Source organism: Camarhynchus parvulus, chromosome 1A, assembly GCF_901933205.1.
Source record: "Camarhynchus parvulus chromosome 1A, STF_HiC, whole genome shotgun sequence".
NCBI lineage: Eukaryota > Metazoa > Chordata > Aves > Passeriformes > Thraupidae > Camarhynchus > Camarhynchus parvulus.
In genome coordinates, this window is record NC_044586.1 from 40,203,298 (window position 1) to 40,217,945 (window position 14,648).

A 14,648-nucleotide genomic window follows, 5' to 3' on the forward strand; every position below is an offset into this window, starting at 1 on the left:
CTCACTCCAGCACCTCTGTGTTATTCTTGAAGGGAGGAACTCAAAACTGGACATAGGATTTGAGGTATGGCCTCACCAATGCCAAGTTTAGAGGGGCAATCACTGCCCTGGTCCTGCTGGCCACACTATTTCTGTTGCAAGCCAGGATACCATGGGTCTTCTTGGCCACCTGGGCACACACTGGTTCATGGTCAGCCACTGTTACCAGCACCCCCAGGTCTTTTTTCACTGGGCCACTTTCCAGTCACTCTGTCCCAGGCTGTAGCATTACAGGGGGTTGTGGCAACCCAAGTCAGGAACTTTTCTTCCAAACACTCCAGGAATTTCCTAGACTGCCTCCTCTCCAGTGTGTTGAGTTTCCAGCAGGCATCAGGCAGGTTTAAGTCTCCCAGAAGAACAAGAGTTGATGACTGTGAAGTATCAGCCAGCTGCTTAGAGAATAGTTCATTCAGCTCTTCATCCTGATGTCATGGTCTATGACAGACTCCCACCAGGATGTCCACCTTGGTAGCCTTCCCCCTGTCTTCCCCCTGGTCCTTACCCATAGGAACTCAACCTTATCATCATCATTTTTGGTAGCTTCACCTTGGCTAGATGCCAGGTACCCACCATGCCACTCGATCACTCCTCCTTCCCAACTGAACAGGGTGAGAAAATAGGATTGTAAACGACTCATAGGCTGATACAAGGCAATTTACTAAAACAAAAGTGAAAGTTTGCACACACATGAAGAAAGAGAAGAAAAACAATAATTTTATTCTCTACTTCCAACCAGCAAGCAATGTCAGGCCACTGCCCAGGAAGCAGGGTTGCAGCACATGTAGCAATTGCTCAGGAAAGCAAACACTGTAAATAATGAAAGTCCCCCCTTCCTCCTCCTTTTATTAGCTTTTACACCTGAGCTGACACCATATGGTATGGAATATCCCTTCAGGTGAGTCAGCTGGCCTAGCTGTGTCCCCTCCCAGGATCTTGCCCATCCCCAGCCTACTCACAGAGGGGGGAGATGCTGAGAGACAGGGCTGAAGCTGTGCCAGAGCTGCTCAGCTGTAGCCAAAGCACTGGTGTGTTATCCTTTCTGGTAACCCCTTTCTGGCTACCAAGGCAAAGACCAGCACTGTGAGGGCTGCTGTGGGGAAAATGAGCTCCATCTCAGCCAGACCCAATAAACTATCCTAAGAGCAAGTGCAACTTTCAAGTGACAGTTTTCTCTTATCATCTGATAAGGGCCTTAAAACACCTGTCTGCCACAGCCATCCCTGCCAGACCTGCTTTTTGTTCTCTCCATCCCCTGAGGCATTGCAGCATTCCCAGAGTCACACAGACTGGGCACAGGACATGTTCAGCTTCAGGGCATGCCAAAAGTGTTAGAGCCCTGACAGGACCAAGCATGTGTGCTTGTGTCTCACGGTGAAGTCCAGACAGGATCCATGGCCCACGTGTTTGCTGCTAAGGGGTTGGCCCACTAGCTGTTGTCCAACTGTTTGGTGTGGACTTTACCAAAAATATTTGTGCCAGCTGGAGGAAAGGGACTCCCTTCAGGTACTCACAAATCTGTGTTTAAGTCCTTGTGCAACTTGCATCCCTGTCTTCTTCTGGGGGCTCAGAGTTCATGCAGAGGCACTGCAGGCCACTCCTTTAAGCTCACTGAAGTACCCTAACCCCCAGACTGGACTTACACTGCCAGAGAATTAATTCAGGATGGAGAGAGGGGAATCACAAAAAAAATAATATGACTCTCTGACCCTTATTACTGTGTGATATCCAATGGCTATAATGTATGTAACCAGGACTTAAACTGGAGGTTGGAAATCCTTATTCCTGCATGAGCACTATGGCAGAAAAATCATGCCCTTGCCAGAAGGAGAGTGTAAGAGTAGAGGAAGAGGATATTCCTTTCTTTCAGTACCCTCCTTCTAGTTAATCTCCAGCCCAGTAGTTACCCTGCTTGTTCATGAAGGTATTGTAAACTCCCTGTAGCCAAATGGCTTTTGAAAAAGTCTTTTAACTATCATTTTCATTATATGACTGTAATAAATTTGTGGTTTTAATAAAGAAACTTAATATTGAAGATACTAGAGGCATTTCTGTATTTGTGGGGATTTTCAGCATCACATGGTAAATATTGTTATTAAAAGACCTTATCAAGTCCCATCAGTCTGTCTGGCACTGCACAGGATGTGAAAACAAGCACTGAAAATCTTCCACTCTAATAGACAGAGCAGTGCAGGGGCAGGGAAACACAGGCACACTCCTGAAGGAATGGAAGGAGCAGACAGCTATCAGCAATTCTCTGAAATAAGAATCTCTATTGGTGATGCCAGAAACCTTACATTTGTACAGATTATCAAAAGAGAAGTTCCACATCCTAATTAATGTACTGTCAGCTTCACACAGCTTGCGCCCATGTTTGATCAACAAAGATTTTGGAGAGGTACTATTTTCACATCAGTGCTATTTGGTAGAGGAAAGACAAATACCAGTTGTTCTCATCCAAATTAAATTTTTAAAAGCAATCTTCCTTTTAATTTAGTATGTAACTAGTGACAAAAGCACCTTTCATAAAAAATTAGATTGCATCATGCCATGTTCAAATTTGTCAGCATGCAGTGGGAACGAAGAATTGCTGGGCTTACAACCAGCTCTTTCCAGACTTACAAGAATCCTGTGGTTCTGAACTCCTTTCAGACTGTTTAGGGCATCCCTTGATCATGATTTCTCTGCAACGTCTGCTTATTGGCAGATGACCTCTCTCTGCAAGCTGAGCAACTCATGAAAGGATGATCACAACTCCCATCAATTTTTTGGGCACCTGGGCCCTGAAATCTCCAAAATAAAAAGCATATCTCAGTCAGCGTTAATGAGAAAAATAATTTTGAAAATCAAAATTCTAATTGCCTTAAGTATTGGACTTCACTTTGATCTGGATCGTGCCTTCCCCAGAGCAATTATTCCTATGTCCAGATCTCATGGCTGGAATCTAAATAACAGCTACAAGCAGTACTGTCACTTTGCACCCACCAGTCCTCCGCATTTACTGAGGTATGAACAAGCTGCAATAAAAATCCTTAGTATTTTAAAACCAGTTTACCTCAAAGTGTGCACAAAACTCACAAATGGACAGCTGCTCCATATGGTAACACATAAGGAATTTTCATTCCATAAGTCTTTAGGAAGAATTCAGGCTCAACATTTTCAGTTTTGAAAACAGGGGAAGGAAGACTACAAAAGTGATTACCCTCTTCCTCAGACTGTATTGGTAATGTGATCAACTTAAATTTCACCCAGTATTTTGTAGTATCAAGGTCATCAGGAAAGTTTAATGGTTTAGTATAAATGAAGACAACATACTTCTTCAAACAAATGAATATTCCAATGGAGAGTCTGAAACAAACCAGTGCTTAATCAATAACCTCAAGATTAAAATTACTTCAGTGCCATATGGCCTAACTGCATAGAAATTCAGCACAAAATAAGAACGATGAATAAAAAGCTGAATTTTTATGAAAAAGTAGTGCTCCAAAAGTCTTTTAAATCAATAGCTGTATCACCTATATCTCACCAGGCTTTGATCTATATTGAATCAGATCTTTAATATATATCTTGTATCATAGTAAAGAATTTTAGTTTGCCTGTAGGATGAATTCTAGGACAAAGAGCCTTTTAGCTTTATATATAGCCAAAACCCCTCGTATTAAAAACCTTTCTGCTATGTGCCCTTAAAAGAAAAGTGTGATTTGCAGCTGCTTTAATATGCAAGCCCATTTGCTGAGAGCTGTTCTATAAACTGTATGTCTGAATGACAATAAATCCACAATGTCTGTTATTTGCTAAAGTAGTCCGTGTTCAGTTTCAGTCTCTAAATGTAGGGTACTCTAAATTATGATGGAGAAACTTGGCCGGGGGAGGTTAAAATTGGTGTGAAACAGAAGTAAACGTGTTCTTTGACTTTCGGCTTCAGCTTTGCTGAAGTGTGACCATGACCTGATCACACTTCTCAATTTGATTTGCAGCAGTTCTCCCACAGATTCCACGGTCAAGAGAATCCCCCTACATGGCAATTAATTTTAGATAACGCCTTTTATCATTTGATAGACTCCTCTGCTCTGATCAAAGCCTAGTTTAATACGGACCTTCCACGGGGTTGAACCATTGAATTAACGGGAGGAGGATTTCTAAGAGCTAGCACAACGCCTTTTACATTTATCCGCGCCTTAGGAACACCCCGCTGTTCCATCTCCGCACACGGGGAGTTTCGGTGCATTTTTAACGAGGAGCCCCCCGCAGAAGGGGCTTCCCCGGGCTCTCTGCTCCCGGCTGCGGGCGGGCTGTGCGGGGCGCAGCGCAGGGGCAGAGCCCACCCGGGCGGGGCGGCGGAGCCTGCCCGCTGCCGGCGGGGGCTGCGGCGGGCGGGCGGCGGGGCCGCAGCGGGGCGGAGCGGCGGCGGCCCCGGGCGGCGAGGGGCGGGGCGGGGGCGCCGGGGCGCTCCTCCCCCGGGCACCGACGGCTCCGTCCCGCTGCCGCCGAAGCGCCCGGGAGGGCGTCGGGGCGCGCGGCGCGGAGTCGGGTCGGGTGCTGCGCGGCTGGGGAGACCGGGAGGGCGTAGGCAGGAGGGGATAAAAACCCGCTGTGTCGCCGCTGTGACTGGGAGTCTCCCGCCTTCCCTGCTGCCCCGCTGCCGGTGCCGAGCTCCGGGCCTCAGCTCCATTCCCGGGGGCAGCGGGCCAGCGCTGCCTGCGTCCACGGGGGAGCGCAGCGGAGCCGCTGCCGCGCTCCCGGCGTCCCGCAACTTCCCCCGGAGCCCAGCGGAGCGCGGCATGCGGGGCAGGGGCTGCAGGCGGCGGCGGGGCCGGCATCGCGCTCCCCGGACATGAAGCGGCCATCGGAAGCTCCAGGTAACGCTGCCCGCGGGGTGGCGGAGCAGACATCCCCCCGGTAGCCAGGATGACGGGAGGCAGGGTCCGGAGGGGCTTGACTCGGGGCTAAGAGGGGTCGCCGGAGGCGAGCGCAGCCCGGCAGCGGGCGGGGGAGAGCCGGCCCCTGCCTCCGCCACGGAACGGCGGCAGTGGCCGCGCCTGCCCGGGGAAGTCGGTCAGAGACCCCTCGGAATGGTTGTGGGTGCCCCCGGTCTGGTTTAACCTCTTCGGTCGCTGGGCTCTTCGAAACTTTGCCCTCCGCCGACTCCCGGTAGGAATCTGGGGCTGCAGCGGACAGTCCCCGCCGGGAGACTGCCAGGAGACCCCCCCGGCAAATCCTTTGCAAGGGGGTTTCTCTGAAGTTTAGCCCTCAGATAATTTTTTGGAGGCGGTGAGGATCCTTCGCTGGGCAACTAAACTTTCATAACATCTGACAGTGCTTGGTGACTGGTTACCGATGCTGTAATAGGCACTGCCACTTATCATTGCATTTTTTCTTAATTATTTGCTGATCTCCTTAGCAACTGAAGTAATTTGCAAGGTTGAAGCTTGGTTGCGGCTTGATTTACAAAGTAACATGGCAGGAGGGATGAATTTGTTGTTTCACTGATCCCTTGTACTCTCTCAGAGGGATAAGAGGTGCAGAGATGTTGACTTACATAGCTGGTACTGCTGTAAAGAGACTGTTGATCAGTCCAACTGAGGCTCTGTTGTACGTCACCCAGTTGTTCTGTGTCTCAGTTTTCTTTAAGACAATCGAGTTATCGTGTTTTAAGAAAAAATCTCTCTTCAAGAAAATTCAATCTTTAATGAGGGATTAGTGGGAGATTATCATTTTATCTGGCTAAGGTTACTAGGACAAATCAATCTCTAATTCAGCACAATTGAGGTCTGGCCAGATGCTGGCTGGAGGGAGCACTCCATTTGCCTTGCTGATCTCAGGATCAGCTTGCTGCAAATATGATGTAAAGCTGTTTTTTTCATCACTGTTAGGTCCTGCAGCAAGCACAGTGTAGCCCGGTTCAGGGATTTTGTCCAGTGTATCAAGACGCCTCCCAGATGTAGCTCCCCAAGAGTCTTTGCTGTTCAATCCATAAGGTCACTAAATCTCATGGATTACAATGTTTGGGTAATCTGTATCTGTTGAGTCAGAGATGCTGAGCACAGCTGTCAGGAAGATTTGATGCAGAGTGCCTTTTCTACTCAGGAATGATAAAGGCAGAGTAGAGCCTGGAGACTAAGGCGAGGTGGCTGAATATTTCCTCTGACAGTATCACACACACACAAGGAATGCGAGTTTATGCAGACCTTCCTTAAAAATGTAACTTTTAAAAATACTAATTGCATAGGGTGCCATTAGTCTATATGTAATTAATGGCTTTATCATGTACTTGAACAGGGTTCATAAAGTTGGGACTAAAAGCATGAATAATTATACTTGTATAATGTTGTTGTTATAATTTAATAAAACCCCATTCTAAAAATCACTTTTGCTTCTGCGTTCATGAGGAACCTTTGTCAAATGTCATGCCAGAAAAATAAATAGAGCTGTGAGAAAACAAACACCTGAGCCATCATTTTTTAAAATTTATTTCATGTATTTTTATGTTTGACTAGTACAGCCCTAATTCATCTGATATGTAGACTGGTATAGGGGGAGAGCGCCTGTGTGGACATCAAAAGTCAGTGCAGAGATGTGTTATTGTCTTGTGGGCTGCTGAGAGTGGGGCAAGACTAAGAGAAGACAGTCACAGGAGATGTGGTGCAAGGGAAGGAGTTAGGGGATGTAGAAATGGTGTGAACCTTCTGGAGGATGAGCAGAAGTCTTTAATGTTTTCGAGTGCTTGATCTCTCTAGAGGCTCAACTATTCCTGCAATAGTGCACGAGGCAGCAGGATTGTGTGCAAATACTTGCATTTTCACTGTGCAGAAAGTACCAGCCAGATGTGGGACTGTTTGCATCACCAATGTACAGGAAAATGCTTTACAGTAAGAATAACATCTACCAGTCCAATTTTTTTTAATAATGAAAAGACTAATAGTAGTGTTTGCAAAATATCATTCAGGTGAATTGTGAACTCCAGTCCAATTCACTGCTTAAATTAAGAGATGTGCTACATAAGGATTTTTTAGCAAGGTCTCAAAAGAACTGGGATAGGTAGTTTGGTATACAGATTCCATTGGAGAAACAGCAATAAGCCTGAAGGTACTTACAGAGGATAAGAAAACTGCTGTAGATATTATTAATGTCACATTAGTGAGAGAGAGAGCCCAGAAAAAGGAGAAAGGAGTGTTTAGGACATCAGCTGATCTTGAAGTGATAACTGATGTTGAGACTGTATGTTGCCCAGCAGTCCCTTTTCCATAACCAAGTCTAAGTGCTCATTACTTTTAAAAACAAAACAATGAATAACCTCCTCAGAAATAAACAAAAACAGGAAAAATACATTAAAAAGTTCAAAAGAAGAACTGAATCCTTAGCTTCTCTCAAATGTGATTAGTTGTAGTCAATTTTGCTGTTTCTGACCACAGAGGATTTTCCCTATGATAGCAGGATATGTCCCACCTTTCTTCTTGAACAATTAAGAAGCATGTGCACCATTACTGTTCAGATAAATAATCTCAGGGAGTGATGTAGTTTTGGCACTGAACTTGAAATATTGCACTTTTACATCACAAAAGAATTATTTCTTTGAACAGAATTCAAGAACAACATTCCCAACCATGTCCTTCACTTTACTATAAATCAGAAAAGGTATCTACCCAGCTCATTCAGAAATATTGGTGAAGTGCTTGGCCAAAGTCTGTTGGCACACATTAGCTAATAGTATTCAATAGCAATATCTCTCTTGAGAAAATATGCAATATTGAAATTTGTAAAATAAGTCTTCTCTAAGACCTGAAGTAGTGTTACTGGGATGAAAGAAAATGCCAGATTTTTTTAATATAGGGCTTATTGCTGGCTTTGTTCTTTGTGCCACTTAACACATTACAATCCAGAAATGTTTATGCAGGCATTTTGAGTAAGTTCAAATGATCACATACCCTATAAATATTTATGTTGAACGTGCTTGGCTTTGCAGAACATCCTGGGTAGTTTGTGCAGTAGATATGAAGAGCAGGTTGCAGCTCAACAGTTCTACTCTCCAAAAGAGCAAAGAACCTGTCCGGAGTGTAGGCACTACACTGAGTGTTGGGCATGGAAAGGAACTGCTCATCAGAGTACTCTTTAAATATTCTTGTGTGTTCTGTGGTATGTTTAGGATGTCTGTAATTTGGATTTGACCACACAGATAAGTCAAGTTATCGGAAACAGTTTTTATTTTGCAACTCCAGTGAGCTTTGAGAATGGACAATCCAGTTTTTAGCCCTTGCAAACTGTTTTTGCTTCTTAGAACTGAAAGGTATTATGCTGATGTACAGCAGTGACTGATCTGTGTCTTCCCATGGGATTTGGTTGCAGACTAGCTTGGAGTTTCTGATGAGATAATTATAGGCATGGACAGAAGCAAACATGCAAGGTTACCTAGGGTATTAAATTTGGTAACCCTTACAAACCTGAGCATTGATCTAGTACATCCCATTCAGAGTATCTCTAGGATCACAGTTATTTTCAGCATGGGAGATGATTTTTTCAAGTGCCATTCACTTGTTGAAAGTGCAGTTACATTAAAAATTAGGCTGCATAGCTTGCAGAGTCAGGCATTCACACGTTAGTGGGAAAGGCAACCTTTGCAGCAGCTGTTCATCTCCTGTTTTGTGGATGCTTTATAATCCAGTCTTCAAGTGCATGGTTTTATGGTAATGTAGATTTCAGATGCCTTGTTTCATGCAGTAGACTAACTAAATGAGCAATTACTAAATACCTTTTTCATCTGCCAGGGTTTTTTCATTGTGCCTTATGTCTGTATACCATACAAATTCACACCGTGGTACGTAATTATTTTTGATGGCAATTTCTCTAATGCTTCACCCTCTTGAGGAACTTGTATCTATTAATTGTTACTGTAGACTACCTAACTAGCAAAAACAAGTAAGGAGCTTAGGACTGATTAAAAAACGCTGCTCTGGATTCCTAACTTTCCATTGAAAACCCCATGCAGTTAGAGGCTTCAGGAGACTTTAAAAGCCTAGAAGAATTTATGAATCCTGATATTAAACTTTAATTCAAACCAATCAATTTATTTTTACAACATTTCTATAGCTAAAACCATGTTAGTATATCCCTTGTATAAACAATCCCTGTGCAATCAGAACTGCCAGACTGAGTCACAGCATTTTAACTCTCATCTCAGCACTTCCTCAGATCAATCCTCCCCAAATTTAACATGTAGAGGTTCCTTATTTTATAAGTGCCAAGCTGGTGGCTATAGAATGTTCATTATTTTGTAATAGTCACCAGTTCGCATAGTTTGCCTGATCTCACAGGAATTTTGTGGCAAAGGCTAGGGCAGCTGCAGTTCTCAGGGATAAGGATTTATCAAGCTCTTGATGTAATCATCACCCATTCTTTTCCCTATTCTTCCTCAGAACCTGTGCACAGTGTCAGGAAAGGTTTGGGGGAACATTGAACAATCCTGTAACCAAGGACTGTACATAATAAAATCTAAAATAGAAAGAAAAATGTAATTCTGACACTTTCGTTTTGAACATTTGACTTGGCAGTGTTGCAATTCTCTTAATGTTTTTTTTTTTTTTTTTTTTTTTTTTTTTTTTTTTGGAATGCAAAAAAAGCCAATGTATATATAACTTCTTGTGAAAAGTGAAATGTCCCATTCTCCCATGCTGCCTTCATATTTCTTCTTTTAGTGGGTCATTAGAAAGTTCAGCTCTTTAGTTTCATAGTGCATCTTCTACCACTTGACTTAAGAGTAGATTTGTCAGCTGAAGACAGCAGCCTGACAGATTGGCAGAGGGTTACAGAAGAGGGGAATAAAGAACTGAGGAGGAGTGAAATTTTTTGATTTTTGCATATATTAATTAATTGCATCAGTAGTCTTAGGTTCTCAAGTAGCAGATGTGAATTCCCTGGAGAGGTGGGCTCTAAAGTTTACCTCCTGAAATTCTTGTTTGTCTTCTGCTTAGACCTCTTCTTTCCCTTTACAACCTTCTCATCTGCTTTTCCAGTCTCATATGCCTTAACTGACTTCTGCATCCTCAGACTACCTCCTCCTCAGTTTCTTTAGTGACAGTGATGATGCTCCATTAGCATCCACCTCCCCGGTTTTGCTTTTCCTTCCCTATATGTCTCTTACCCTTCTCTCTCTCCCCTTCTTCCACTATCCCTCTGCCCTGCTGCCCTCTACCATGTAGGTCTTGATTTTAATTTTTTTGCCCTCAAGGCTCATCTTTTCTTCATCCATATTGCATCATCAGAGAATACAATTTCTTCTTTTATTTTCCTCTTTTCCATCTGAAGCTGCTTCTTTTTCCTCATCCCACTGTCCACAGGCTCCTGGCCATAGCCACTATCAGCACTGCAGAGCAGACATTGCAGGGTTTGCCCTGCTCAGATGCTGCTCCAACATGTGGGTGAGATTGGAGAAAAGAGTTTGAGGATAATAATGTGGGGGCTGAATACCACATATGAAGTTTGAAGGGGTGACAATAATCAATGCAGATGAGCTCACCTGCGAATTTACTGAAAAACTCTAAACAGGTACCAGGGAGAAATGTTTATTCCTCTGCTATGTATGTCTACATTTTCTCAGAAGATGGTAAAAAGCATATCCCTTAGCACAGAATCTCTACTGTACCAAATCTTGCATCCCTGTTTCAAACAATACTGACTCTAAAATATTCTCTGAAATACTCTGAAAAGAGTATGGTTGGGGTTTTTCTATCTACATACGAGCAAAATATTTTTTTTTACTATGATTTGAGAAAGAGCTGACTCATCCTTACTGAATGGTCCCAAAACTTATGCCTAAGGTAAGGACTTCATAGATTTCTTCCTCATTACTTATATTGGCAAAGGTAAAAGAAGCAGAATACAAAATATTGTTATTGAACAACTTTAATAACTTTCAAAATAGGCTGTTGCTACCTGAACCATAGGTTACTAAATCAAAAGAAAAGAAAGGAAAGAAATTCATATGACATTTAAAGCTAGAAAGGCTGAGAAAATTCTTTGCTTGAAAATGTGTGACATTTTCTGATTATAATGAAAAGCATGTTGGAACTGCTTCCCACTTGACAAGAAAAAAAACATTTTAGGATGAAGCTTTTTCTCTTCTGCTGGGAATTCTATCTCTGTTGGTTTGGAAACAGGTAGGGATTGCCTTTGCCAAGTCATGCTCCACAGAGGAACATTTCCAATTTTTTTTTTAATGAACTGTCAGAAATTGCATTACTTTGTCGAAGACTGAAGAATAGTTGCATTCTTTTTGAAGACAAAAAATGCTGTATCTAAAGTATATATTGACACATGAATGCAGAATTTCATGTTTACCTAAAACAATGATGTTAAGTTTACATCACCTTAGAACTAGATTATACTATTAATTGTATGAAGCCCTAAGGATTAATTCCATTTATTTTTCAAAAGGCATAAGAAGTCATGCAGAGTATGAATGGTAAATGTTAACGTGCTGTACCTGTGTATCCCTCTTTTGACAGCAACAAGGGCAAAGCTAACTGCGCAAGTCATCTGTGGCAAGGAGCACTGGGAGACGGCTAAAAGACAGTGACAATGTCTTTAAACTGGCGGACACTTCCTACTCGACTTGGAGTTGTTAAAGCAAACTGCAGAGGACTCGCATGCCTCTTGGTCATCACCGTGAGTGTTTGTGGCAGTGCCCCAGGGATGTGTCCAGCAGCCTGCATCTGTGCCAGTGATATCGTAAGCTGCACTAATAAGAACCTCACTCGAGTGCCAGGAAATCTTTATAAATGTATGAAAAGGCTGGATCTGAGTTATAACAGAATTGGGATTTTGGAACCTGAATGGGTCCCAGTGCTGTCAGAGAAACTGAACACTTTAATAGTCAATCATAATAGCATTAGCAGCATTAGCACTGGAAGCTTTTCCACAACTCCAAATCTGAAGTATCTGGACTTGTCATCCAACAGCCTGAAAACACTGGGCAGCCCTGTGTTTCAGGAGCTAAAGGAGTTGGAGGTTCTCCTGCTGTACAACAATCAAATAACACAGATCGAGTCTTTAGCCTTTGGAGGATTGTACAAATTACAGAAACTGTACCTAAGCTACAACTTGGTCTCGCATTTCCCACTGGACTTATATGTTGGAAAACATAAACTGACAGACCTTGTGTTGCTGGACATTTCCTTTAATCACATCCAGACGATGCCTGTTCAGCGCCTGAGTTCAGTGCCAGCCAAACAACTTAGTGGAATTTATCTTCATGGCAACCCATTCTATTGTGACTGTGTCCTGTACTCCATGCTAGTCTTCTGGTATCAAAGGCATTTCAGCTCAGTCATGGACTTCAAAAATGAGTACAGCTGTTTGTTGCAGTCAAACCCAAGTGATGATAATACACTGCCTTTACTGCACGACAGCATTATGAATTGCTCTGAAAGTACCATCAACAGCTCTTTCCAGGCCTTTGGGTTTATTCATGATGCCCAGGTTGGTGACAGGCTGATTGTACACTGTGACAGCAGAATCAGCGATATGGGCACACAGTTTGTTTGGGTTAGTCCAGACAATAGATTGCTGGAGCCAGACAGGGACACCGATAACTTCAAGGTGTTTCCTAATGGCAGCCTGGAGATAACAGATGCCCAGCTAGAGAACTCAGGGCTGTATTCCTGCATCGCAATAAATAAGAAAAGACTGTTAAATGAAACCATAGAGGTCAGAATAAATGTTAGCAATTTCACAGTGAACAGGTCCCACGCTCATGAAGCATTTAATACAGCTTTTACCACCCTTGCTGCCTGTGTGGCCAGTATTATTTTAGTGCTGCTGTATCTCTATCTGACCCCCTGCCCATGTCAATGTAAAGCAAAAAAGAGGAAGAGGAAGCTGAACCAAAGCAGTGCTCACCCGTCCATACTGAATTCCACACTGCCGCAGGAGCTGCCGGCCGATGAGAAGAAGGCTAGCACTGGTAAACGGGTGGTTTTCCTGGAACCCGTGCACGAACCAAAACAGAGTCAGAATGGGAAAGTAAAACTGTTCCCCAATGACAGTGTCATTACAGAGAGCATCTTAAAAACTACTCGAACAAAATCCGACTCTGACTCTGTCAACTCTGTGTTCTCAGATACGCCTTTCATGCCGCCAGCTTAGTTTGCTGCCTGTGTTTGTATCATGCAGTTCCATTTCTGAATACCTCCTTTGCCTGTAGCAAACCATCAGGACAAACAAATAAAAAGAGATAAAATGTTTTAAAAAAAGGTATGTTTTGTCAGTCCTTGAACTGCGTCTCCTCTCTGTACAAGCCATGCAACAGTGATAGCTCGTTCGGGAAAAGCAAGCAGCTTGTCATTACTGTGAATGGTTTTAATGCAAGCTTAGCCTCAGTTTTACTCTCTGGTCCATGCACAGCAATTTCTCAATGCATGTTTAGAGACATTTCCAGTGCATACAGCTGACTCTGCAGAGGCAGAGGCTGACCCCTATGCAACACCCAGTCATGCTGATAACTCAGCTCTTCTGAAGTGTGCACAGAAGCAGCTTATGGCTAAGGAGAAAAATGTCCAGACTTCCTGCAATTCCTTTCATAAACTCATAAAATCTTTACATAAAATCACTACAGGAAAAAAATCATTATTTTTCTTGGATTGCTTGGCACAAAAGGATTGAATTTGCCACCAGAACACCTAGCAGCACTGGGTAAATATTTGTGGCTTTCAACTGATAACGTATTTGCAAATAATTGCTTGAAAACATTAAATGAGGAGCATCATAATAACATAGTCATGAGATTACTTGTGAAATGTGTTTGTATTTGTTTATAAATGTTTAATGTAATGAAAACAGGTAAAAGTTGATATGCTACCTTTGCAGTTGCCTCAGTCAAAAAATGAAAGTTGTCAGGCATGAGGACATACAAATCAGCAGTAACTTTTTAAGCTGTGATAACTGGATTAATTATAACCAATTGTCTTAACCTCTACTTCTCACTGTATGCTTAGCATCACATGTGGTAAACAAATCTGCCACCATCACCAGGGCTTCTGCTTCATCTTAGGGGTGAGTGACTTCTCTTCAAAGATAATTGTGAAATCAGGGAAATTTTTTAATTATTTTTTTTCAGTGGCACACGGTTTCTGGAGCCTTATTAAACTTGATCCTAGAGTTTTTTCTTAAAAGAGGAAATGCAGTACTTGGACAAACTCATGAAAATATAAAAGACTTTACACACTCTAAATTCAGAAAACACAGATTTTACCTAGACTTGGCCCTTTTCTGTATTTTACTGCTTTCTTTCTTGCATGTATTACAATCAAAGTTTATGAGTCTGGTAAAACTGACCTGGACTTGTTATGCAATATGGATTACATGAAGCATGTATTGTAATGAGCATTATGTTCTATTAGCTTTTTCGTTTTCCATTATATGTCCCCCCTTTTTTTTTAAGTTTGTTTACCTTGAGGCTGGGCTGGACTTTTCCAATCTTCCTCACATTGATAAGTAGCAACTTCAAAGGAGTTTCTCAAGTAATTGCAGCTTACCAAAGACAAGTAAATGGAGCATGTCTGTCTCATTCTGTTTTTGGGGGGAATATACTGAACGGATAAAGGATAAACTAAATCAGAATC

The 14,648-nt window shown here is 42.7% G+C and overlaps 1 protein-coding gene across 1 annotated transcript; it reads left to right on the plus strand.

Annotated features, from left to right (window-relative positions):
- The first annotated feature begins 4,757 nt into the window (after positions 1-4,757).
- Positions 4,758-13,280, plus strand: AMIGO2 (adhesion molecule with Ig like domain 2). The gene is made up of 2 exons (XM_030960133.1): positions 4,758-4,895; positions 11,535-13,280. The coding sequence occupies exon 2, from the start codon at positions 11,608-11,610 to the stop codon at positions 13,171-13,173; it is 1,566 nt and encodes a 521-aa protein (XP_030815993.1). The 5' UTR covers positions 4,758-4,895; positions 11,535-11,607; the 3' UTR covers positions 13,174-13,280.
- Positions 13,281-14,648: the final 1,368 nt, after the last annotated feature.